Here is a 27,850-nt window from a genome sequence, read left to right on the forward strand (position 1 = left end):
GGCAGAGATGGCCAGAGATCAGCTCCGTGAGAAGCTGTAGGCCCTGCCTATAAATACCTCAGCAGATGACATCAGACAAACCTTGTCGCCAAGCTAGTCCTTGCTCTTTAAAAATCTAGCTGTTGAGTAAATAGTTTTCAGTCCTTGTCAGCATTGGAAGAAAACTTCATTGAAAGAGGGGATGTAGGGGATACCTTTAAAAGACCAAAGAAGGAGATTTTATAGGGTTGGAGAGAAAATGAAAAGAAAAAATTATAAACAAATAGGTTTCATGGAAAGTTTGGCAGGAAATTATGTTTCTGTGTAATAGAATATGCATCTTTGCGAAGGAGGCTAGGCATATAAAATTCACATTTAGGGAAGATTCTTGGCACACAGAAGGTACTTAGAGGTTAGCTAGCATTAGATGGACTTCCATTTTGGAAGAGTCTGGGTAGGAAGGATGGTTTCTAACCCCTACAGCGTAAAACAAAAATTGCATATTCAAAATCACCTTGAATTACTTAGAAAGGGACAATGATGGAGCCAGCAAGTCATGTTTCACTCAGTTCAGCACAGCCAGTTTTTCCTCCAATGTAAGAACAGGTCAGTGTTTCATTGACCACCAGATAAAGCAGTTGGCTTGAGTTCACAGGCCTTATATTGCTTTAGAAATACTTAACTTTAAACATCAGAACCACCTCTTGGTAGGGAAATGCTTCCACAATGAGATCAGATAGGAGAGTGACTGATGGAATAGCAGACTGATGTCTCCTAATTGAAGCGAGGCTGGGGTATGTGCTCACCGAATGGCCATGGAGGGGCCGACATGCCTGCCAGCACATGTACATTTCTCTCTCTCCATCAAAGGCCTATAGCTGCATTTGTGTTAAATATGTACATGCTATATCTCTACTGACACAGTATGATATTTGCTCTCTATGTCACTGCCAAACCCTGTAATACTTACTTATCCTGAGCATGAAAAGGTATGTTCCTGCTCACAGGAACGGGCTTTGAAATTGAAATATACATATTTTAAATTAGAGAATCTGTGTGAATCCTAAATCTAGGTATGGGCAGGAAGTTATCAGCTGCTGCTTTTGAGGATCACAAGGCCATTCTGGAAAACAGCAGAGAGAGACCAAAATCACTAGAGATTTTTCTTTATTGGTGATTACCCAGCCCCTTTGGAGGTAAGAGGGAAGGACACTGACATCTCACCTGTATCCACACATGCAGGGGTGTAAGTCCTTTACGTTTTGATCTCTACTTGTCCCATTTCAGTCTGGATATAATTTGAAAGCCAGCTTAGCTCTTGTACTTCCTAATTATGTTAATGTAAAATTCTCATAACGAATGCAGTATGAGTTTCTAGTGAGCCTTTCAGATCCTAAGTGTATCCAAAGTAATTATAGGCTTTAAGATAAACTAAACATATGCATTTACCTAAGACATGAACTTTTGTGTATGTGTATGTCTGGGGCAGAGATGGGTCTCATATAAAATTTCAGTGAAAAACCACGATTGATCCAATGATGCGCTTTTTAAGGGGAGTTGTTTATGTGGAAATTGGAAGTGTCAGAAGACAACAAAGCACACACAAAAAACCCACTTTTAAGCAAATCTATAACTTGAAAAAAAAAAGCCTAAAAATATTCTGAGGGGTGGTATACAGTTTTATAGTAGCCATGAGAACTTCCAGCAACTGGCTAATTTCTTCATATCAGCTGGCACGTGTGGTGACCGGCATTCCCTTGAAGAGCTTTGTCACCTTTCAGTCTTCTGCCCACAGGCCTTAGTCTTGTTTCCAGATGATGCTTCAGTGAGGATATAAGGTCCATGACCTCTAGGGTTACTGCTGTCCACTCAGGCAGCAAGATCCTGACAAACTGTAGTGATGTGTGAGCACACGCCGTGGGGTGAGTACCAGTATTTTGAAGGTTTTAAGAAGATATTTGGATTTTTGCTCCCAATCAAGAAGAGCTTTGTTGTCTGGTTTACATTTAAGACCTAGTTGGCTCATCATTCTCAGAAAAAAACTTTTTTTCTGGGTTAGGAAACTTCATCGTGAGACTTGAGATATACTGGTTTGGCAAATTTCCTCAATTTATCCTGGCTTCGAAGTCCCCGGCCTCGTAGTGGGGTAAGGCCCATAGGAGGTAGATGAATCTGAATAATAATAATAATATTAAGAATTATGTTCATTGCAGCAGCTTATATTCACTGAAGATTTACTAAGTACCATGCTCTCTGCTAAGTGCTAACTCTATACTGACTCATGATTCCTTATAGTCCTTATACACATTAATCCTCAATGTAATCTCATAGAGAATTATTATTCTAATATTCACAGATGAGAAAATGGAGGTTCAGGTTAAATAACTTGCTCAAGATTATACACTAAGTGATAGAACCAGGATTTGAACCCAGATCTGTATGATTCCAAAGCTTGTGCTCTTCTTTGCCATATTTCCTGCATGGAGCAAAAAACCACAGATCACACAGTGAGATGAGAGTCCAAAGAAGGTGAGGAAAAAAGTGTATACACAAAGATGTTCTTTGCATAGTGGAAAACTGGGACCCACATAAATGTCTAGTGAAAGGGTGGGTGCTGGTTAAATTATGGCATATTCTTACAATAGGATACAATGCATCCATTTTAAAAGATATCCAAAAGAGAGGAAGTAAAATAAATAGGCGATAAACAGTAGGCCTAGGGTCCCATATACTTTAAGAAAATGTACGTACGTGAGTATAGAAAAAAAGACTAAAAGGATATATTACCAAACTGTTAGGCTGAGCAAATACAATATAAAATTGCTGTTTTTGTAGGTCAAGAGTAGAATATTGGCAATTTCATATGGTCCAACTCAACAGTTATAGCGGTCACTTCCACAGGGTGAGAATTTTTGACAATTTTCACTTTCTACCTTATGCATTCCTTTAATATTTGAATTTTATTCTTTCATTAACAATAAACCTGTGTTTTACAATAAGGAAAATAAAAATATTTCCATAAAAAAGGTGAAAGTCAGAAGAGAAAGCTATGTAAATGTGAGCTGGCTTTCCCTTCCATATAAGGGAAAGTTGTTCAAGTAGGAGAAATCAGGCATTCATTGACATTTTAGTCTGTTGTGATGGGCTGGTGGCCACGCAAGGGTAGCTTATTTCCAACATGCCTGCTACAGTAGCTCTAGACTTCTCAGCAAACACTAGCCCTCTTGGTACACATTCTTGGAAATAACTGGGTTGACAAGGATAAGTACACACTACATGTTAACTGGAGTCACACTTACTGGCCTTGGATAAGGAATCTGGTAATGTAGTCCAATTTCAATCCTGGCTGTGCACTCATCTATACACTGTTTAATCAGGTCTGTGTCTGTAAGCTATTAAAAGGGAAAAAATAGGTGAGATTGTTAGCATCTTTCCAATGCTACATAAAGTATAGGTACACATTTTCTTAAACTTTTTTCAGTTCATTAGCCACTAAATTAAATATTGGTAATTTAAAAAATCAAAAGCAATTTAGCATAAAATTTCCCATGGATTTAACTTTTAAAAATTATTGAGGTAGATAATACAAGCACATGGTAAAAATAATTCAAATAATACAAAAGGATATAATGTAAAATAAAGTCTCCCTCTTCTTCCTGTCTCCCAGTTCCCCTTCTCAGAGACAACAATTATCAGAAGTTTCTTGTTTGTTCTTCCAGGGATATTCTATGCATATATAAGTATACCTCTGTAAACTTAGCATTTCTTCTTATAAAAATGAAAGTTCTGAACCTTGCCTTTTCACTAACAACTTGAGGCTCCTTCTGTATTTACACATACAGAGCTGCCCCATTCTTTTTAACAGCTGCACAAAATTCCAACATAAGGCTGTATTATAATTTAACCAATCTTCTACTGATGGACATTTAGGTTATTTCCAATCTTTTGCCATTAGAAACAGTGGATCCCTCTAAAAATTTTTTTGGCTCACATGCAAATATATTTGAAAGATCATTTCCTAGAGAGAGAACTGCTAGGTTAAAGGGTTCATGCTTTTTTAATTCTCACAGATATTCCCTGTAGATTCAAATTATCCTCTAAGAGGCTGTACCAATTTACATTCCTAAGAGCAATCCATAAATTACATTCCCACCAACAATGAACAACAGTGCTTCTTCATATCCTCCCCTTGTTGATCAAGTTACTTTCAAGTAACCCAATTATCAGCAAGTGCTGTCTAGAAACCCCGAGTAAGATACTGGAGAATGATCCACCTCCTATTTTGAACTGTAAACTGTCTTGCTCATTAGCGAGGAAAAGAAATGACATTTGAAATTTCAAAACAGTTAAATTGTGGTAGTCCAATTTCAAGTAAAGCAATGAAAAGTTCATTCTGAAAAACAGAAAGCCAGGTAGGAGAAGGGGAGAAACCGTTTCATTCCGAGGAAGGAAAATGAGTCAACACATGCCTCTGCTAAGAGTTTGTAAGTGGGCCTCAAAGCAGAGCTGGGATTGCATCAGCCCCAGATGACACCCACAGTGAAGTGTGGGCCATCGTGGCTTGGAAATTCCAAGGGCATTCTGTCCTATGGTACCTCTTGGAGTAAAGTTCCAGAAACTGCAACACATAGAAAGAACCACAGCTGAGTCCCTTGGGACAGAGGCTCAGCTTTCTGACCTCTGTATTTCTCAGAAGCTATTGCTCTGATGTCCACCTTGGGAGTAGATTTCCATGTTCTCATTTGCTCATTAGGATTTAGACCAATTAATGAGATACCTTTGGGTTATTATTAAGCACTTATAGCAAGTGAGGTTACAAGAGACTACTTATGTCTCTTATGTCTACGTGAGGGATTAGGAAGAAAGAAGCCCCTAATAAAGATGTGGTTAAGGGGGCTGAGGGCTCCTGGGGCTCCAGCTGTCCATTTGAACAAGTTGGGTTAGAGTTTTCCAAATCAGTCATTCAGAGGCTGCCTGCATGATTCTGCCATATCCACAACTACCTATACTAATATTAAACTTTTTCTTTAAATGGACTCTCTAAGCACAGTACTTGCAAAATTATCTGGTACTGTTTTCTTTCTAATACATGGTAAAACAAGTATGTATTTTATTTTATTTATTTATTTATTTATTTGTGGTACGCAGGCCTCTCACTGTTGTGGCCTCTCCCGTTGCGGAGCACAGGCTCCGGACGCGCAGGCTCAGCGGCCATGGCTCACGGGCCTAGCCGCTCCGCGGCATGTGGGATCCTCCCGGACCAGGGCACGAACCCGTGTCCCCTGCATCAGCAGGTGGACTCTCAACCACTGCGCCACCAGGGAAGTCCCAGTATTTTATAAATTTATTTATTTTATTTTTGGCTGTGTTGGGTCTCCGTTGCTGCACACGGGCTTTCTCTAGTTGCGGCAAGCAGCGGCCACTCTTCGTTCAGGCATGCAGGCTTCTCATCGTGGTGGCTTCTCTTGTTGCGGCGCACAGGCTCTAGGCACGCGGGCTTCACCACTGGCAAATACACCACCTCCCTCTGGCTCACACCACATTGGGCCAATTCAAGCAGGGGCAAATGAAGGATTATTATTGCCTTAACTGAAAACCCAAAGGGTCTTGGGCAGTAGTTAGGTGAGTGAACCTGCAAAGGTTTACTGGGCACATACTACTATGATATCCCCAGCACCAGACTAGACACTGTGAGGTCATGGTCCCTGCCTTCAACTATCAAGGATATTACCTTGGCAGAACAACTCTGACACAATGGTATATAATCAACAAGGGCAATGACTGCTATCTAGATTCCTATATAGCAGAGTAGCTGGCCATCATGGGGTCGGGTGAGGGCAGAGAACTTGAGGAAGACTTCCTGGAGAAGATCAACTGAATCAAAGTATTTGTAAATGCTCAGTAATTTAGTGACAACCACAAGGCAGGGCCCATGAGATATACTAGAAAAGGATAAGAAACTGTCTATGTGCTCAAGGAACTGACAATCTGGTTAAGGAGACCATACCAACATAAATGAAACAAACAAGAAAAAAAAAAGAGAATATCACCAACTAATTAGGAGTAGGTATAGCTCAGTGGTCTGCAAAATTTTTGATCATATACTTCTTTCAATAAAAAATTTGTGAGCCCTGAGAATTCCCTGGTGGGCCAGTGGTTAGGACTTGGCACTTTCACTGCTGTGGCCTGGGTTCAATCCCTGGTCAGGGAACTAAGATCCCACGAGCCACACAGTGTGGCCAAAAAAAAAAAAATTTCTGAGCCCCATATGTGTATTTATAAGTTTATTAAATATATTAATAATTCCATTATAAATATAATAGACATTTTTAAAAGAGCGATAAAAATAAATAGAAACAGCACTTACAATATTTTACTTCTATTCCTCAAAGGACTATTTCAGGACCTTGGGGGGTACATACACTCTGATGTGGTATGCATGGTCTATGGTAAGAGCAGAAAAAGTTCACAAGCAGGTTGGTATTAAAAGCAGGGAGACTTCAGGGATTATGAGAAGGGAAGGATATTGTAGATCGAGACGGTTTCTTGTGTAGCACTACCCCAATTGTAATTTTACATTTCTATCTAACTCTGAAACATCTTTCAGGGACCCTGTCTCGGTTTTGCTCAGTTATATCCCTGATGTCTAGTCTGGTGTTTGGAACATGGTAGACACTCAGCTACTTGCTGAATGAAAGAATGAGAGCAATGGGTCACAAAATAGTGGCAGGAGCTATGACAGAAATGGGAAAGCTGGGAAGGGGAGGTGTTCTTGTGGAAAGATGAGTTCTGCTTTGGGCTACTATGCTTGTGGTGAGTTCCTGCAGGTGGCTGATGACAGGTCAAGATATGGGATCTGGAACCATGGTGCCTGGGCCTCTCAGTGCAGAGGGCTGACCTTCAGAGGACGCTTACAGCTGGTAGGAGTGTGTGTGAAGAAGACAGGGCAGAAAAGGGGACGGAGATGGGGTCAGAGAGGGAAAAGTAAAGAGAGTAAATTGTCAGGAAGTTTCACGAAGTGAACAGTGACAGTGCTGAATCCATGAGATCAATGAGAAAGAGGCAAGAAAAGTCAGGAGCTGAAAGCCTCCTTCCATGCTTAGGGCCAGGCAGTCTTCCTAAGGAGCTGACAGGTAGATGCTTTATGGTTTGTCGAGTCAAGCCTCTTGGAATGGTTTTTGGCTCCCTGGTGTCTGGGTTCAACTAGCAAATGGAGGCACTATTTTACCCAATTTTGAGGTCCCAAAGAGCAAAGTCTCTCTGCTAGCCAAAGAGGCTTGAGTTCAAAGCCAAGTCATGAAGGGAACCCCATCTTAAACCTATTCTCTTCCCTCTGAATGGGTTTATACTTGGAGGCTCTGAATAGCTTATGAATTGAAAAAAAAACCAAATTTAACTGCGCACCTCCTGTGGGAGTGGCTGACAACAGGCACAGCGTGTGAGGAACCTATCCTACCCTGGAAATTCTCACTGGCCTGACTCAGGTCACCTGGCTCATGGACTTCCTCTTCTGAAGATGCTGAGCCACTTACCCGCTGGACTGAGACCTGCCAAGAGCGAAGAGAGAAGCCCGGGTTGGGCAAGCCAGCTAGGCTGTGCCTCTGCCCCTTCCTGCTCCACACGCCGTCACTCTGACTTGTGCTGCTCAGTCCTCTCAACTTTAGGACAGAGAAGAAATGAACAAGCACCACAAGAAATTGCTCTCCTCCTTGCAATCTCCAGCTAGAACCTACTTACATTTTTGTTTTTCTGAAACAGTGTTCTGGCTTCATTTAATATGTACTGTTTCTCTCTAATGGTGTCTTCCATCTGCCCTGATGCAGCCTGCCATTTCCTCGCAAGCCTGAAAATTCTGCGGTAGAGGCCAAGAACTTCTTGTCGTGTTGCCGTTGTCATCTTCCGACCCACCAAAATAGAAGAGGAAAAATTTGCATAAAAATTCAATTTGACAGTAGGCAGGGAGGCAGCTGTACATTTTTAAAAATCAAGCTCTTTAATTAGTCTAGAAATAACTGCTCTTTCTGAACAGATCTGTTTGCTAGTGTTGCCAGAACGGTGTTATTATGAATACCAGCGTCTCCGAGATGGCCTTGTACGTCATCCCATGGTTAAAGGTTGCTCAACCTTGCTGTTTGCCATGATGGCCACTTTCATGACCATGACAAAACCAAAATGCACATTTAGTGTTCTTTAAACCAGTATATTCTTTGCCAGAATATCTTAGGAATGATGCTTTTAGTGTATATTCTGGTAAAATTACATCACTAACCTGAGTGCATAGGAGAAGCCACATTTTGAGTAACTGAATTTTCTAGTTAAGTGTGAACTTGAGTTTAATGCAGGGATTGCAAACTCAAGTGCCTCTGGAGCCTGGCAGGTAACAAAATGAGGAAAACCGGCTAGGTGGGGACAGTGGCCAACTAGAGAAGATGTACCCCCTTGAAAGGGGACAGTTGCTACTCTGCCCCAGCCAGCTGCTGTCATGTAGAATTGAGGGCCTAAGGGTGCCAGATTTCCTGATAGCTTAACAATAGGTGGCAGTCGAGATTTTTAAAATATGAAACTTCAAAAAAGACAGTAATTCCTTATTTTTGAAAATGTGAGTACCAAACATAAAATGAATCTGCAGGCTCAATTCCACCCAGAGTTTGTCAGGTTGCAAACTGTTTTTTAGTTCATCATAACCTTGTCGAAAATATTTCTCAAAATTGTTGGTCTACTTCCTTGTCCACATAAGAACTGTATAATAAGTACAACTGAAAATCTCTCTGATGACTGAAGATCTTGTGGCCCCTCCAGGATTTGACTGCAGGACTTCAACAGGACTGGGGGAAAAAGAGACTCCACTCTTGGAGGGCACACACAATGTAGTGTCAGCATCAGGACCTGGGGAAAGGAGCAGTGACCCAATAGGAGACTGAATCAGACCTACCTGCTTGTGTTGGAGGGTCTCCTGCAGAGGTGGGGGACAGCTGTGGCTCACCCCAAGGACAAGAACATTAGCAGCAGAAGTTCTGGGAAGTACTCCTTGGCGTGAGCCCTCCCAGAGTCCACCATTAGCCCCATCAAAGAGCCTGTAGGCTCCAGTGCTGGGTCTCCTCAGGCCAAACAACCAACAGGGAGGGAACTCAGCCCCACCCATCAGCAGACAAGCGGATTAAAGTTTTACTGAGCTCTGCCCACCAGAGCAACACCCAGCTGTACCCACCACTAGTCCCTCCCATCAGGAAGGTTGCACAAGCCTCTTAGATAGCCTCATCCACCAGAAGCAAGAAGATCTGCAATCCTGCAGCCTGGAGGATGTAAACCACATTCTCAGAAAGACAGACAAAATGAAAACGCAGAGGACTATATACCAGATGAAGGAATAAGATAAAACCCCAGAAAAACAGCTAAATGAAGTGGAGATAGGCAACCTTCCAGAAAAAGAATTCAGAATAATGATAGTGAAGATGATCCAGGACCTCGGAAACAGAATAGAGGCAGAGATCCAGAAGATGCAGGAAATGTTTAACAAAGACCTAGAAGAATTAAAGAACAAACAAACAGAGATGAACATTACAATAATAAAAATTTAAAAAAATAGACTAGAAGGAATCAATAGCAGAACAGCTGAGGCAGAAGAACGGATAAGTGACCTGGAAGACAGAATGGTGGAATTCACTGCCGCAGAACAGAATAAAGAAAAAAGAATTAAAAGAACTGAAGACAGCATAAGAGACCTCTGGGACAACATTAAACACACTAACATTAGCATTATAGAGGTCCCAGAAGGAAAAGAGAGAGGGAAAGGACCCGAGGAAATATTTGAAGAGATTATAGTTGAAAACTTCCCTAACATGGGAAAGGAAATAGCCACCCAAGTCCAGGAAGTGCAGAGAGTCCCAGGCAGGATAAACCCAAGGAGAAACATGCCGAGACATGTAGTAATCAAATAGACAAAAATTAAAGAAAAATTATTAAAACAAGGGAAAAATGACAACATACAAGGGAACTCCCATAAAGTTAACAGCTGATTACTCAGACGAAACTCTACAAGCCAGAAGGGAGTGGCACGATATATTTAAAGTGATGAAAGGGAAGAACATACAACCAAGATTACTCTACTGGCAAGGATCTCATTCAGATTCAATGGAGAAATCAAAAGCTTTACAGACAAGCAAAAGCTAAGAGAATTCAGCACCACCAAACCAGCTCTACAACAAATGCTAAAGGAACTTCTCTAAGTGGGAAACACAAGGGAAGAAAAGGACCTACAAAAAAAAACCTAAAACAATTAAGAAAGTGGTAATAGGAACATACATATCGATATTTACCTTACATGTGAATGGATTAAATGCTCCAACAAAAAGACACAGGCTAGGGATTCCCTGGTGGCACTGTGGTTGAAAGTCCGCCTGCCAATGCAGGGGACACGGGTTCATGCCCTGGTCCGGGAAGATCCCACATGCCATGGAGCGGCTGGGCCCGTGAGCCATGGCCGCTGAGCCTGTGTGTCCGGAGCCTCTGCTCCGCAACGGGAGAGGCCACAACGGTGAGAGGCCTGCGTACCGCAAAAAAAAAAAAAAAAAGACACAGGCTCACTGATTGGGTACAAAAAGAAGATCCATATATATGCTGTCTATAAGTGACCCACTTCAGACCTAGGGACACATACAGACTGAAAGTGAGGGGATGGAAAAAGACATTCCATGCAAATGGAAATCAAAAGAAAGCTGGAGTAGCAATACTCATATCAGACAAAGTAGACTTTAAAATAAAGAGTCTTACAAGAGACAAGGAAGGACACTACATAATGATCAAGGGATCAATCCAAGAAGAAGATAAAACAATTATAGATACACACGCACCCAACATCGGAGCACCTCAATACGAGTGTTAACAGCCATAAAAGAGGAAATCGACAGTAACACAATAGTGGGGGGCTTTAACACCTCACTTACACCAATGGACAGATCATCCAGACAGAAAATTAATAAGGAAACAGAAGCTTTAAATGACACAATAGACCAGATAGATTTAATTGATACTTATAGGACATTCCATCCAAAAACAGCAGATAACATTTTCTTCTCAAGTGCACATGGAACATTCTCCAGGATAGATCACATTTTGGGTCACAAATCAAGTCTTGGTAAATTTAAGAAAATTGAAATCATATCAAGCATCTTTTCCAACCACAATGCTATGAGATTAGAAATAAATTACAGGGAAATAAAACGTAAAAAACACAAACACGTGGAGGCTAAACAATACATTATTAAATAACCAGGAGATCACTGAAGAAATCATAGAGGAAATCAAAACAATGCCTAGAAACAAATGACAACGAAACACAATGATCCAAAACTTACGGGATGCAACAAAAGCCGTTCTAAGAGGAAAGTTTATAGCAGTACAATCCTACCTCAAGAAACAAGAAAAATCTCAAATAAACAATCTAACCTTACACCTAAAGGAACCAGAGAAAGTAAAACAAACAAAACCCAAAGTTAGTGGAAGGAAAGAAATTGTAAAGATCAGAGCAGAAATAAATGAAATAGAAGCAAAGAAAACAACAGCAAAGATCAATACAACTAAAAGCTGGTTCTCTGAGAAAAAACACAAAATTGATAAACCTTTAGCCAGACTCATCAAGAAAATGAGGGAGAGGACTCAAATCAATAACATTAGAAATGAAAAAGGAGAAGTTACAATGGACACTACAGAAATACAAAGCATCATAAGAGAGTACTACAAGCAACTCTATGCAAATAAAGTGGACAACCTGGAAGAAATGGACAAATTCTTAGAAAGGTATACCTTCCAAGACCGAACCAGGAAGAAATAGGAAAAATGAACAGACCAATCACAAGTAATGAAATTGAAACTGTGATTAAAAATCTCCCAACAAACAAAAGTCCAGGACCAGATGGCTTCACAGGTGAATTTTATCAAACATTTAGAGAAGACCTCACACCCATCCTTCTCAAACTCTTCCAAAAAACTGCAGAGGAAGGAACACTCCCAAACTCATTCTACAAGGCCACCATCACCCTGAGACCAAAACCAGTCAAAGATACTACAAAAAAAGAAAATTACAGACCAATATCACTGATGAATATAGATGCAAATATCCTCAACAAAATGCTAGCAAACTGAATGCAACAATGATTAAAAGGATCATAGGGGCTTCCCTGGTGGCACAGTGATTGAGAGTCCGCCTGCCGATGCAGGGGACACGGGTTCGTGCCCCGGTCTGGGAGGATCCCACATGCCCCGGAGAAGCTGGGCCCGTGAGCCATGGCCGCTGAGCCTGCGCGTCCGGAGCCTGTGCTCCGCAACGGAAGAGGCCACAACGGTGAGAGGCCCACATACCGCCAAAAAAAAAAAAAAAAAAAAGGATCATACACTATGATCAAGTGGGATTTATCCCAGGGATGCAAGGATTCTTCAATACATGCAAATCAATCAATGTGATACACCATATTAACAAATTGAAGAATAAAAACCATATGATCATCTCAATAGATGCAGAAAAAGCATTTGACAAAATTCAACACCGATTCATGATAAAAGTCTCCAGAAAGTGGGCACAGAGGGAACCTATCTCAACATAATAAAGGCCGTATATGACAAACCCACAGCAACCATCATTCTCAATGGTGATAAACTGAAAGCATTTCCTCTAAGATCGGAAACAAGTCAAGGATGTCCACTATTATTCAACATAGTTTTGGAAGTCCCAGCCATGGCAATAAGAGAAGAAAAAGAAATAAAAGGAATATGAATTGGTAAAGAAGTAAAACTGTCACTGTTTGCAGATGACATGATACTATACATATATAATCTTAAAGATGCCACCAGAAAACTTCTAGAGCTAATCAATGAATTTGGTAAAGTTGCAGCATACAAACTTAATGCACAGAAATCTCTTGCATTCCTATACACTAACAATGAAAAATCAGAAAGAGAAATTAAGAAAACAATCCCATTAACCATTGCAACAAAAAGAATAAAATACCTAGGAATAAACCTACCTAAGGAGGCAAAAGACCTGTATTCAGGAAACTATAAGACATTGATGAAAGAAATCAAAGATGACACAAACAGATGAAGAGATATACCATGTTCTTGGACTGGAAGAATCAATATTGAGAAAATGAATATGCTACCCAAAGCAATCTAGGATTTCAATGCAATCCCTATGAAATTACCAGTGGCATTTTTTACAGAACTAGAACAAAAAATCTTAAAATTTGTGTGGAGACACAAAAGACCCTGAATAGACAAAGGAATCTTAAGGGAAAAAAACAGAGTTGTAGGAATCAGACTCCCTGACTTCAGACTATACTACAAAGCTACTGTCATTGAGACAATATGGTACTGGCACAAAAACAGAAATATAGAACAGGAACAGGATAGAAAGCCCAGAGATAAACCCACGCACCTGTGGTAAACTAATCTATGATGAAGGAGGCGAGGATATACAATGGAGAGAAGACAGTCTCTTCAATAAGTGGTGTTGGGAAAACTGGATGGCTACATGTAAAAGAATGAAATTAGAACAGTCCCTAACACCACACACAAAAATAAACTCAAAATGGATTAAAGAGTTAAATATAAGACCAGACGCTAAAAACTCTTAGAGGAAAACAGTCAGAACACTCTGACATAAATCACGGCAAGATCTTTTTTGACCCACCTCCTACAGTAATGAGAACAAAACCAAAAATAAACAAATGGGACCTAATGAAACTTAAAAGCTTTTGCACAGCAAAGGAAACTATAAACAATACAAAAAGACAACCCTCAGGATGGGAGAAAATATTTGCAAAGGATTAATCTCCAAAATATATAAACAGCTCATGCAGCTCAATATTAAAAATGCAAATAACCCAATCAAAAAATGGGCAGAAGACCTAAACAGACATTTCTCCAAAGAAGACATACAGATAGTCAAGAGGCACATGAAAAGCTGCTGAACATCGCTAATTATTAGGGAAATGCAAATCAAAACTACAATGAGGTATCACCTCACACTGGTTAGAATGGGCATCATCAGAAAATCTACAAACAACAAATGCTGCAGAGGATGTGGAGAAAAGGGAACCCTCTTGAACTGTTGGTGGGAATGTAAATTGATACAGCCACTATGGAGAACAGTATGGAGGTTCCTTAGAAAACTAAAAATAGAATTACCATATGACCCAGCAATCCCACTACTGGGCATATACCTTGAGAAAACCATAATTCAAAAAGAGTCATGCACCACAATGTTCACTGCAGCACTATTTACAATAGCCAGGACATGGAAGAACCTAAGTGTCCATTGACAGATGAATGGATATGGCACATATACACAATGGAATATTACTCGGCTATAAAAAGAAACAAAATTGAATTATCTGTAGTGAGGTGGATGGACCTAGAGTCTGTCATACAGAGTGAAGTAAGTTAGAAAGAGAAAAACAAATACTGTATGCTAACATATATATATGGAATCTAAAAAAAAAAAAAAAGGTTCTGAAGAACATAGGGGCAGGACAGGAATAAAGATGCAGACGTAGAGAATGGACTTGAGGACACAGGGAGGGGGAAGGGTAAGCTGGGACGAAGTGAGAGGGTGGCACTGACATATATACACTACCAAATGTAAAATAGCTAGTGGGAAGCAGCCGCATAGTACAGGAAGATCAGCTTGGTGCTTTGTGACCACCTAGAGGGGTGGGATAGGGAGGGTGGGAGGGAGACACAAGAGGGAGGGGATATGGGGATACGTATAGCTGATTCACTGTGTTGTACAACAGAAACTAACACAACATTGTAAAGCAATTATACTCCAATAAAGATGTTAAAAAAATAAGGCAATAAATATAATATTTCACTTTCACATTTTTCAGTAAAAATAATTGTAGTTTCTTCAAAAAAAACCCCACTAAAAATAGAATTACCATATGACCCAACAATCCCACTACTGGGCATATACCCAGAGAAAACCATAATTCAAAAAGACACATGCACTCCAATGTTCACTGCAGCCCTATTTACAATAGCCAGGTCATGGAAGCAACCCAAATGTCCATCGACAGACAAATGGATAAAGAAGATGTCATACATATATACAATGGAATATTACTCAGCCATAAAAAGGAACGAAATTGGGTCATTTGTAGAGATGTGGATGGACCTAGAGACTGTGATATTGAGTGAAGTAAGTCAGAAAAAGAAAAACAAATGTTGTATATTAACGCATATATGTGGAATCCAGAAAAATAGTACAGATGAACCAGTTTGCAGGGCAGAAATAGAAACACATATGTAGAGAACAAACGTGGACACCAAGGGGCGAAAGCGGCAGAGGAGGGTGGTGGTGGTGGGATGAATTGGGAGATTGGGATTGACATCTATACACTAATACGTATAAAATGGATAACTAATAAGAACCTGCTGTATAAAAAAGATAAATAAAATTCAAAAAAAGAAAAAGTATGAACAGGCCAATTACCAGTAATGAAATTGAATCAGTAATTTAAAAATTCCCAGTAAACAAAAATCCAGGACCAGAGGGCTTCACAGGTGAAATCTACCAAACATTTACAGAAGAGTTAACACCTATCCTTCTCAAACTATTCCAAAAAATTCCACAGGAAGGAACACTTCTGAACTTATTCTATGAGGCCAGCATCACCCTGATATCAGAAACAGACAAAGATATCACAAAAAAAGATAATTACAGGCCAATGTCACTGATGAACGTAGATGCAAAAATCCTCAACAAATTATTAGCAAACCGAATCCAACAAGACACCAAAAGGATCATACACCATGACTAAGTGGGATTTCAATATCTGCAAATCAGTCAATGTGATACACCATGTCAACAAATTAAAAATTAAAAATCACAGGATCATCTCAATAGATGCAGAAAAAGCTTTTGACAAAATTCAACATGCATTTGGGACTTCCCTCGTGGTCCAGTGGTTAAGACTCCATGCTTCCACTGCAGGGGGCATGGGTTCAATCCCTGGTCAGGGAACTAACATCCTGCATGCTGCATGGCATGGCCAAAAAAAGTGAAAAAAATAAAATAAAATAAAATTCAACATCCATTTATGATAAAAACTCCCCAGAAAGTGAGCATAGAGGGGACACCCCTCAAAATAATAAGGGTCATATATGACAAACCCACAGGTAACATACTCAGTGATGAAAAGCAGAAAGCAGCCCACTTTCACCAATTTTTTAATTCAACCTAGTTTTGGAAGTCCTAGCCACAGCAATCAGAGAAGCAAAAGAAATAAAAGGAATCCAAATTGGAAAGGAAGAAGTACAACTGTCACTGTGTGCAGATGGCATGAAACCATACATAAAAAATTCTAAAGATGCCACCAGAAAACTACTGGAGCTCATCAATAAGTTCAGTAGTGTTGTGGGATACAAAATTAATATATAGAAATCTGTTGCACTTGTCTATACTAACAACAAACTATCAGAAAGAGAAATCAAGGAAACAGTCCTATTTAGCATCATATCAAAAAGAATAAACTATCTCAGAATAAACCTACCAAGGAGATAAAAGACCTGTACTCAGAAAACTATAAGGCACTGATGAAAGAAACTGAAGAGGATGCAAACAGATGAAAAGATATACCATGTTCTTGGATTGGAAGAATTAACATTGTTAAAATGACCATACCACCCAAGGCAATCTACAGATTCAGTGCAATCCCTGTCAAAATACCAATGGCATTTTTCACAGAACTAGAACAAATAATTTTAAAATTTGTATGGAAACACAAAAGACTCTGAATAACCAAAGCATCTTCAGAAAGAACAGAGCTGGAGGCTTCATGCTCCTTGACTTTAGACTATACTACCAAGCTACAGTTATCAAAATAGCATCATATATCATTTATAAAAATAAACTCAAAATGGATTAAAGACCTAAATATAGAACTGAAAACCATAACACTCTTAGGAGAAATCATAGGCAGAACAGTCTTTGACATAAATCGTAGCAAGTTTTTTTTGACTTGTCTTCTAAGACAAAGGAAACAAAAGCAAAACTAAACAAATGGGACCTAAGTAAACTAATAAGCTTTTTCACAGAAAAGGACACCATTGACAAAATGAAAAGACAACCTACTGAATCGGAGAAAATGTTTGCAAATGATATGACCAATAAGGGGGTAACATGCAAAATATATAAACAGCTCATATAACTAAACATCAAAAAAACAACCTGATTAAAAAATGGGCAGAAGACCTGAATAGACATTTTTCCAAAGAAGGCACAGAGATGGCCAACAGTCACATGAAAAGATGCTCAACATCGCTAATCATCAGAGAGATGCAAATCAAAACCATCATATCACCTCACACCTGTCAGATGGCTATCATCAAAAAGAACATAAATAACAAATGTTGGCGAGGTGTGGAGAAAAGGGAACTGTTGGTGGGAATGCAACTTGGTGCAGCTACTATGGAAAACAGTATGGAGGTTCCTCAAAAAACTAAAAATAGAATTACCATATGATCTAGCAATTCCACTCCTGGGGTACATATCTGAAAAAAAACACTAATTCAAAAAGATAAGTGCACCCAGTGTTCATAGCAGCATTATTTACAACAGACAAGATAGGGAAGCAACCTAAGCGTCCATCAACATATGAATGGATAAAGAAGATGTGATATATATCTATTATGTTGTACACCTGAAACTAATATAATGTTGTAAATCAAGTATACCTTGATTTAAAAAAAAGGAAATTCAGAGAAGATATGAAAAAAAATCCCACTACTAGAGGATTGTGATTAGTCAAATTTAGGAGAGTGAATACTGTACTGCCCTTAACAAATTACCAGGCTGGGAAGACAAGGAAGACAGATTTAGCAAGTGAGTAGCAGGACCAGGCACTGGGACACCTCATTATGAGTCCTGGGCTTTCCTCAAACAGGTCATCTGTTGAGAAGTAGGCTGCTCATTGCCCTTTGAGAACAGACCCATTTCCAACCCAAGGGGCAGGGGTAATACATGGAGACTGCATGCTTTAGAGTGGTCCTGAGCTTATGAGAATTTAGGCAGCTAAAGAAAGCAGATGGGAGCTGGAAGGAGCTGTGTTTATCTAGAAATTCTAAGTAATTGCAAGGACTTCACCTTAGAGAGAATGTCTCTTTTGAGTATGATTGCACCTCTTACTTATCCTGACCCTGGTGACCTTTCTTAAGCAATGAGGAATGAACCAAGGCTTAACCATTGGATGAAAAGCTTGAAATCACTACTTCACCCAATTCAAAAGTTAAAAGGACATACCTGATATCCATTCTGATATCCATTATACCTCACAGGAAAAAATGCTTGAAAGGAATTCATACAAACCAGAAGAGATCATCATGCATTGTGGCTATAACTGTAATGAAAACTCGGATGAATTGATGATGTTCTTCCTGGTAAGGAAACAGGTTTCTGAGTTTCTGGCTCTCCCTAAAACTCCATGGTTTCATGTGAAAATACATGAGTCAGTTCCTGTGAGGAACAGAGTCTTCGACTAACCTCTATTAATGACTGCTTCACTTCCCTGTCATTAACAGATGCAACTTCCTTGACTGCATGACACTTAAGGAAAGTGAAGGCAGTATGGCATATTAAAACAGCAGCAGCCTTCTCCAAAGTCTGACTTTCATTTCTTTGTTTTTACCACTGTCTGAACCACAGCTTCAAACTATAACTGATCACATACCATAAGCTGATACACACGCCCTGCAAGTATGGTATTTAAGGTAACAAGCAGAACTAACAATTGGTATTTAATAAGACCATTTTCAAAGCCCTTTAACGTTTAAGTGTTTTGAAAACTAATCCTGAAGGGGAAATAAGTGATGTCTTCCTCTCCAACATCAGGTGGCCCGGACTGTGTTTCAGTCCAAAAGATTTCCACAGTCTAAAGCTGTGTTCTCCATTATGTACTATTCGCAAGTGGTTGTTACAAAGCTTGTGATTCTAGAAACAAAATCAGCCATATAAATTTAAAAAATGTCACGAAGATCTCTTCTTTTTGGTTTATATCTTTATTCCCAGGAAGCAACTTGTTTAGGAAACGTGACTTTTGCCTGAGAGTCTTCCTCCCTATGGTATGATGGCTTGAAACCAACATTTATTCCTCTAAAACTATCAGTGACCTCTCACTATTGATGAAAGGCCGAGTCAGCCCTTCTTCTTCTTCCCTAGTCTCAGGGGTTGACCTGATGCAGTGGGGTCTGCTGGGATTCTCCCATGGTCGACATCAGGAATATGAAATTGTTTAGAGGACCACAACTGAACTTCAGTCTCAACTGCCTGTGAAGTCAGTTCTTATAGAATTTTTACAGTTAAGGTTTTCTAACTTTTATTCTGAGACTGAGATTTCTTCAAATTCTGCTTTTCACTTCCTTAACCCTCAAATCCCAGAATGAGGAAAGATAAGAGATAGGAAGTGTGCCTGGGAGGAATTGTGACTGGAAACTGGGCTCTTTTCTTCAAATCGTATTTCATGCATAAACACAGTGCCAGGATAAAATCATTACCAAGCGCCTACCACGTGCAGCCTACCATTAAAAAAGGGCTGACAAATATTGCTGCTAGTCCATTTTGGCTTCAGGTCATAGGCAGAAGTTTCCCTTAAAGCAAGTGTCCCAAAGACTGGTTGGGGAGGTAATTTTTGATGTACAAGAAAATATTTATTTTCTTAGTGTGATTCCCTTAATGTGTTTTAATAGCCCAACAAACACATGATTTAAAGTGATTTCTATTTTGTAGTGATATAGAGCTACCTTTAAACATATTACGGAAACTTTTAAGCTGGTTTAAAACATAGGTAGGACTTCCCTGGTGTCCAGTGCTTAAGGCTGCGCTCCCACTGCAGGGGCACGGGGTTCAATCCCTGGTCGGGGTAAGATCCGGCATGCTGCGCAGTGTGGCCAAAAAACAAAACAAAACAAAACAAAACAACATAGGTAAATAATAGCAGAAATTGTGATGTGGAGTCCCCAAAAACCTGAGTCTGGGAACTGTAGCTATAAGGCACCCTGCTGTGGTGTTTGTTCTGCTGAAACTTTCACTTAGAATGCCTGTCTTCTGCTGGCCACCTCAACTTGTAGACACCAGTTTATTCTCAGGCTTTTCTGGAGCACCTTTTTCTCTGCTTCTATCACATCCAGCTATTGTTCTTTTGCAGTTTCACTGTCTTTTTCTTCCCAGAGTCTCTGAATTCCTGGAGGGCAGGGACCGCATTTTGCTCATTAAAGGAATAATAATAAGGATAAGAATGATAATAATAACAGTAACAGCTACATTTATCTTGCACTTCCTCTGTGCTAGGCTTCCTAGGTACTTTACATACATATATTAACTCCCATAATCGGCACAGTTCTATAAGGTAAATACTACATTATCCTGTTTTACAAAGGAGGTACCTGATGCCAAAAGAGGTTAAGTAACTTGAGCAAGGTCACGTGGCGAGGAAGAGGTGGAGCCAGGATTCAAAACCAGATAGTGTGGAGTCAGAGCCCCAACTTTTAATCACTAAATAGGCTGCTCAATCTCAGTAAATGTGGTTGAATGTCTGCTGATTGCTTTAAAGAGCTTAGCCAGTTGTGACAATGGGAACTAAATTCTATTCCCTTCCTACAAAGAGCAAAAGACCAATCTTTCTGCACCCTGATTGAATTGCAATTACCCTTTTATAAGGTTTTCCATATACCATCTGCCCCTCCCCTGCAACTGTCCTTCCTCAGTAATGATGTTACACACCAGCACCTTTAGAGGAGGCTGTGCACTTAACTGGACTGCTGTGCTCTTCTGTTCCCTGCGGCAACCCTGTCCCTGACACTCCAAAGGAGCTGACATCACATAAGAGATACCAGCACTCATTACAGTGCTACTACCCTGCAGGTCTTAACTCTTTACTCCCAAGCATCTATCCATCCATCCAACATTTATTCAGTGCCCATGTGCCAGGCTAGGCATACAGTGATAAACATGCAGCCATGGTCCCTGTCCTCCTAGAGCTTATATCCTAGTGGCAGAGGCAGATGATATACAAGAAAAATTTTTGTATATATTTTTGTATAATTTTGGTTATATGTGCTCTCAAGGAATGAAACAGTAATATGATATGAATGAGCAGAGGTGGGGGTTATTTTATTTTGGGTGGTCAGTGATGTTTGAGCTGAGTCTTGAATGGTGTTCAGGAACCTATTAATGGGAAGAGTTCAGGGGAAGGTGATGCAGGAAGAAAGAACAGCAGGAACAAAGGCTATGAGGTGGGAACCAACCTCAGTGTTAATACAGTTGAGAGCCTATGGGGGAAGTGGGACCACAGGTGGACAGGATCCAGCACAGGCTGAGAAAGTAGGCCTTGGAAAGGAGTTTGATTTGTAGTCTAAGAGCAAAAGGAAGACATTGGTAGGTTTTAAGCAAGTAAGAGTATCATGGTCTGATTTACATTTTTAAAAACATGCTGGATTTCAAACTGTATCATAAGTACTTGTGATTCTACCAGTCTTGCAGATGGTGAAGAGTCTTGCCTAATGCTACTTAACTGACAGGAGAACTGGGATTAAGAGCCAAAAAAGCTGAATGATTATTTCCCTGACTGAAAGCTTTTCCCTGTTTTTATTTTGGAGTCAGTAATGGGGACTCCAAACAGGCAGTGATCAATTTCCTAGGGAGAAAAAAAAAAAAAAGCACCACCCACTCACTCTTCCACTTGCTGTGGAGAAGGAAAATACAGTGAAAGGGTATATATACTTGGCATGTCTAGATCTAGTTTTGCAGGAGACCTACAGGAAGATTTGCCAGGACTAGGGGCTTTATCCACTTCACCCTTTTCCCCACCTTTGGAACAGTTTCTTTCACCTTTGGAAAGAGCATCACTGCATGAACACTTAGAAGTTTAAAAGCAGAGATGAAAATTCCCTTTCCTCAGATGAAATTTATAGAAGTATGACTCTGGTCTCAGGAATGTCAAAATTCCAAATGTTGCACTCCCATGAGGCTTTGCCTTCTACTGAAGAAAAAGTGTTGCAGTACAAACAAGGGACAGAAAAGGCAAGGGAAATTAACTGACTTTCAAACCCCAGGTGGAAGGCGACTCCATTCTTTCAAGATCTGTCCTTAGGTGTAAATTTATAAAATCATAACCAATGAATATAATGTAGTCAAATTTCTCTCCCAACTACTTTATGATTTTGGGGGAGGGTGATAATGAAACTCACCCAGTGAAATCCATCGTATGTGTTCACCGTGTACCAGTGGTGACCTATCCCGTGTCCTGCTGCCCTATCTTCTTAGATCTGGGACTCCTTCTTTTTGCCAAATGGAAGGCCCCAACCTATACAACTGAAATATTCTTTTTTTGCTTAACTGCTGACTCTCATCCTTTGGCTTTCATCACTTTTCACGGGGTGCCTTCTTCACACTGGGTCAGCGTCCCTGCTCTGGTGTATACCCCTATCATAATGTTCATTCTACTCTACTGTAATTTTCTGTTGACTTATGGTTCTTCCTCCACTGTGTGTGTTTTGGGAGGGAGAGAGAGAAGCAGGTTGGGACCCTGTCTCATCCATTACACTCCTAGGCCTGGCCCAGAGTTGGAGCTTGAAATACATTTGTTAGAAGAAAAAATTTACCCACACAGAATAATCACCAGTAATTACCATTCTCATCCTGAGATATATGCAGTGGTATTTGCATCAGGTTTCGCAACAGAAGACCCTAGAGCATTAAAAATTACTAATTAACCCTCACAATGATGTTTTCAAGAGTGGCACTGTGGGTGTCAGGGTGAGAATTGAAGATTAAGTGTTATTTAGCGAGGCAGTCTTCTCACTTCCATCTAGGGCAGTATACACAGCTGTTATATAACCCTCGCTCTTAAGTTCTCTTAAGGCCACTTAGGGTTTGTCCACAGGACTGAAATGATATACTATATTTCCAGGAAGCTTAGAATCAAACATATAGAAAAATGAGTTTTTGATATTTTTTTTCTTAAAAACAATCCTTTGGGGGAATAAGGTCCATTGCAACCAAGTGATGAGGGTTCAAAACCAACCTAAAAAATGATAATTTAAAGCTTTTGTCATTTGGAAAACCTCCAGGGAACTGAAGCATTCTTATAATGTCAAAGCAAACAGATTTTCTTGCCCCAGATAGCAGAATAGAGAATGACTACCTTGATTTTAGGCGTTCAAAATTTTTCCACAGATGTAAAGGACAGGAGATATAATACAAACAATGAACTAATGGGCTCTGGAATGATCTGGGTTTGAATCCTGACTTCACCACATCAGGCAAGATATTAATCTTCCTGAGCCTCGGCTTCTTAAAATGGGGAACAACAGAACCTTCTTCAAAGAGTTGTTTTACGGATTGTTCATAATAATCCATGTAAATCACTTAGCATTGGAAGTTAACAAAGGCAAATGTTACCTGAAAAGGAGGAAATAAAGGAGGAACAGTGAGGCCTCTTTTATCTCTGCTAAACTTTGCTGCCTGCTGGTGAAATTATCGCTTTGTGGCAGTAATGGATTTTCCTAAAGCTGTTTCCCTCTGATCATTAATAATCCCTGCACAGTAAAGAGCTATTGTTCTTCAGTATGAGTAAATAACCCTGCCCGAGGCATCGCTTATCTTCAGACCACAGAGCAGACTTCTTACTGGAAATACAATGCAGGTGCCAACACCAAGGGCATGAGCAAGCTTCCCTTCCTATTTTTCTTCCTTTATCTCTTACTCCTTGCTTATCCTTCGGTGCACTTTTCTCCTAGATCCGTTATCCTTCCTTACTTTCTGATGTATTCCCATATCCTATACAGTATCATCTTACCTAAATTGAAGCTAAACCAAGTGCCCCCATCTCCCCACCCCCCACACGCCCCATGGACTTGTTTCCTGACCTGGATTCAGTTTTTGGTTACTAGAATCCAAAAGGGGAAGTGTAATGCCACACACTGTTTTGTATATCTCAGGATATGCTTGTGTGGTGTACTTAATCATACGGCGGCTATTCTCTGAAACAGCATCTTTTTACACAGAAATTGACAATATGGTATGTCAGAGATACGGGTCAGGGAGGAAAGGGTATATCATATTTTTATCTAAAGGAAAATAAATTAGGTTAGGCCCCGTAACATGGGAAATCTTCAGAAGACAGGGAAAAACCAAAAATATTTATGTCTGAAAGATTTCTAAACTATCCCAAATAAGATCATGTAAAGCACATATATTCATCCTCAATATATCAGCACAGGAGCACAGACAAGATCACACTTGTAAGGGGAACTCCAATCAGGCTCTTGTATCCAAGAGATGTACAGCAATTTGCCCCCTCAGGGATAGAAACTCCAAATGGAAACCAAGTTTCAGTCTCTCAGTTCAAAAGAAATGGAAGCAACTGTTTCCTTATCATCATATTTTAAGAGACAAAGACAAGGGAAGGGTCAATAAGAGGCAGTGAGAACAAGTTACCAGAAGTAGGAGGTGTGTGTTTGGAGTGTTGTGTGTATGTGCTGGCAATGGGTGAAAACTTGGTCAATGCTTGAAGATCAACCCCAGTCATTCGTTCGTAACTACTCAGGATGTGAACCCTTCATAGGAACTAGGGAAGTCAAGAGAACACAAAACATTTAAATTAAAACATTCAAACCCCTTCTTTGTGATAATTTCCTAAGAAACTGGATTAAGAAACAGACAAAAGGGCTCTGGTTATAACATTAGATACACCTAACCCTTGATCCAACCACCTGATATATAACCCTCACCCTGCACCGGGGGTCTCCGCCTTCACGACAGTTTCCAAGTACCCTCCACCTATTGAATAAGCAACTTTCCCCACCTGCAGAAGCACGGGAGCTCTTTACTAGACAAAGTTCCTTTAGAGTAGGAGCACTGACTGTCCATCTTTAGTGAGCAGAATGATTAGCAACCAGAGTACCTTCGAGTTTCTCCAGTCCAACAGTGACCAACAGAATGTTCTTCAATGATGGAAATATTCTATATCTTCGCTGTCCAACAGGGTAGCCACTGGCACTGGGCACCTGAAATACGGTTAGTACATCTGAGGAACTGCATTTAAAATTTTATTTCATTTAAATTTAAATAGCTACATGTAGCTTGTGGCTACATATGGCCAGCAGAGCTCTAGACCAAAAAATTGCAAATCAAATGCCCACAGGGGTTAGGCTGGTAGAAGAAGGGAGAAGAATTTCATTGGCTCCAGCTGACTGTTGCTCTGTAGGAACCTCAAGTTGGTGTTGCCAGATTGTCTCATTTTTCAAATGAAGCCGAAAATCAGATTTTTAAATTTGGCAAGTAAATTTTAAAAAATAATTTCAATCAATCTGTGGGCCAAACTACATTTGTAGGCAATATCTGTCTTGCCAGTTTGTCATCTGTAATCTAGGCCGACCCCTAAACTCAAAGAAAAGGGTCTTATTCAAGGCCATTCTGTTGGTCAGTAGAGATGCAAGACTGAAACCCAGGCCTTCTGATTATTCTTCTGATACCCTTTCTAGAGTTTATGAAATCAACCATATCTCGTGGTGGAGGTGGCAGCCACAGCGGGGACAAATGCCCCTTTGTCAGAAGCTGTTGAAGTCCATGGTTGATACATTATGGACACAGTGTTCCTATATGTTGGGTTCATGGGCAAGGCTCTGAAATAGGAGTCAGCAGGGCACAAAGAAGAAATAGTTCACAGGGTAGTCAGACCTATAAACAATTAATAAGCAAAGTAAGGTTTGCTGTAATGAACACAAATCACCTAAGCAGGAGTCCAAAAGCACTGACAGCTGGCAGAGGAAAGGAGGAAAGAGATCTGAGCCAGGCTTCTGAGGATGAGTCTTGATGATTATGAGGGTGGGTCCCATTATTCAAGGATATTACGGGGCCTCCTTCTAGCTTGGAGGCTTTGTGTGTGTGAAGAGTCTCCTCTGCTGGCTTTTCCTTCTCTGGATCATCTCTACATGTAAAGAGCCCCAAGGAGTTGAGAGGCCTTCCTCTTTATCTGCACCCTCTTCTTAGGTGATCCAGGAATAAACTGCTACATTTATTCTCTCTCAGTTTTCCCTTGACTTGTATATTTAACTTCTCAACATCTTTACTTGGACCATTAATAGACTTATAAAACTAGTATGTTCAAAATAATAGTAGTGCCTTCCAAACTATTTTCTCTGCGGAGTCATCCTTGGTTCCTTCCTTTCCCATACACTTCACATCCAATTTGGCAGCAAGTCCTGCAAGCTCGACTTTCCGAGTACATTTCAAATTTAATTCTCTCCATTTCCACCGTGAATACACCACTACTGTCACCTCCCCCTTGGCCCTACTGCAACAGCCTCCTAGCAGGTCTGACTACGTCTACCCTTCTCTATCCAGTAGCCAAGAATGATTTTCTAAAAATGTAAATCAGATCTGGTCACTCCTTCTTAAAACCCTCCATTTAAAAAACAGCTAAACCCTCACCTTGAGCTAAAAGGCTATGCTTGATCAGGCCCTGCCACTTCTCCATCACAGACCACTCTGGCTCTGGCTCTTTCCTTTCTACTGCAAGCACATGGCCTTCTCGCCATTTCCTTCCTCAGATCCCTTCCCGTTGGTTCATTTCTCCACCTAGAAAGCTCATTCCCTAGCTTCCCTCTTTTCTCGGATTTCTGTAAACCCGGCCTCCTCTGAACAGACTTATCCGATTTAGAGTGGCCCTCCCCCCATCTTCTACCACTTCACCTGATACTACTACCTTTGGGGCATTTCTCACTTGCTGATATCTTACTGATTTACTTTTTAACTTTCTCCCGGACTCGAATAAAAAGTCACGGAGCAACGCCTTTGGCGGACCGAGGGATTTAAGAAGCTGGTTCTCATTATCTTAGAAAATCTCACTATCGTGTAGGGGACTCGTCTGTGTCAACCTTCCTCAGCTGGACGCCTCTCGCCCCCGGATTTGCCCCTACTAATCTCCCATTTACATTCGGGAATCCAAAGGATTGAGAAGTCTCAGATGGGCCCCAAACCAGCATTTCAGCGTTCCTAAACCAGGGCTCCCCTTCCTGGTCCTCGAGCCGCTTCCCTTAGCAAGTTGCCGAGACCAGCGGCGGTGACACCGAGCCGCCCTCGCGAGGCTGGGGGGGCGGGGGGGGGGAGGTCACACAGGCTCGTCTCCTAGCAACGTCGCACCCCGCCCACCCCACCCCATCCCTGCCCCTGGGGAGCCAACCCCTTCCCCCAGTCTCCCGCGCCAGGAGTCAGCGTCTCCATTCTCTACACTCACGCTGCATCAGTCCAGCCTTCCCCCACCCACAGAAGCCCGGCAGCCTACCGCAGGCTGGGAGGAGGCGGCGCCGGGAGCCCAGCTGAGCTGCGGCCGACTGAGCTCTGGCAGGTCCGGTGGGCCAGGCCGTACCAAACCACCGGACGGACCTCTGTGGGAGCATCATCCCAGGTCGAGGGTAGGCTCGAGCCTTCCTTAAACTTCAAACTCTAGACCACGCTCCGCCGTACAGCCACAATATATCCAAGTTCATCCTTTCCTTATTTTCCTTTTCTCCCTTTAGTTCTCCTCTCTCCCCCCATCCCAGCCAAAAATTGGTCCAGTCCATCTCCTCCTAGCTCTCCCTCCGCGTCGCTAGGTCTTTGCCCTTACTTGGCGACGGCTTCGTACGTCTTTGCGTACGTCGTGACGCAAACTGCCACTCTTTCCCTACCCGCCCTCCTCCTATTCCGCGTCCTGGAGCGGGCGGCTTGCGGGGTTACCGGAAGTGATGATGCAGGAGGCGATGGAGAGGGCGGGGCTTCGGGGCGGCCCCCGCCGGTGGGCCGCAGATGAAGAGGAGGCGGCGGCAGTGGTGGAAGAAG

General features: G+C 41.1%; 1 protein-coding gene across 5 annotated transcripts; it reads right to left on the minus strand.

Moving 5' to 3' along the window:
* Window positions 1-211: 211 nt before the first annotated feature.
* Window positions 212-27,561, minus strand: LYRM1 (LYR motif containing 1). 5 transcript variants are annotated; one of them, XM_082670087.1, is made up of 6 exons: window positions 27,315-27,561; window positions 8,912-8,932; window positions 7,717-7,875; window positions 7,512-7,637; window positions 3,279-3,371; window positions 212-2,151 (listed from the first exon to the last, which is right to left on the minus strand). In XM_082670087.1, exons 3-6 carry the CDS (start codon window positions 7,873-7,875, stop codon window positions 2,035-2,037), a joined length of 495 nt encoding a protein of 164 aa, XP_082526213.1. In that variant the 5' UTR covers window positions 8,912-8,932; window positions 27,315-27,561; the 3' UTR covers window positions 212-2,034. The 5 variants fall into 5 exon arrangements, with proteins under 5 accessions (XP_082526213.1, XP_082526210.1, XP_082526211.1 ...); XM_082670084.1 differs by lacking the exon at window positions 8,912-8,932 and adding an exon at window positions 24,933-25,035; XM_082670085.1 differs by lacking the exon at window positions 8,912-8,932 and adding an exon at window positions 24,933-25,035 and having other exon boundaries at window positions 27,267-27,561.
* Between the last annotated feature and the right edge of the window lie 289 nt (window positions 27,562-27,850).

The sequence above is a fragment of the Grampus griseus genome (assembly GCF_964374135.1).
Source record: "Grampus griseus genome assembly, chromosome: 14".
NCBI lineage: Eukaryota > Metazoa > Chordata > Mammalia > Artiodactyla > Delphinidae > Grampus > Grampus griseus.

What these genes read in the sequence shown, in the direction of transcription:
- LYRM1 (XM_082670086.1), bottom strand. Translation starts at nt 7,875, where the DNA reads ATGACAACGGCAACACGACAAGAAGTTCTTGGCCTCTACCGCAGAATT. An exon ending in GGCAGGTCTCAGTCCAGCGG is followed by an intron (nt 3,372 to 7,511) that starts GTAAGTGGCTCA and finishes CCCTTTTAATAG; the next exon opens with CTTACAGACACAGACCTGAT. An exon ending in AGATTCCTTATCCAAGGCCA is followed by an intron (nt 2,152 to 3,278) that starts GTAAGTGTGACT and finishes ATTATTATTCAG; the next exon opens with ATTCATCTACCTCCTATGGG.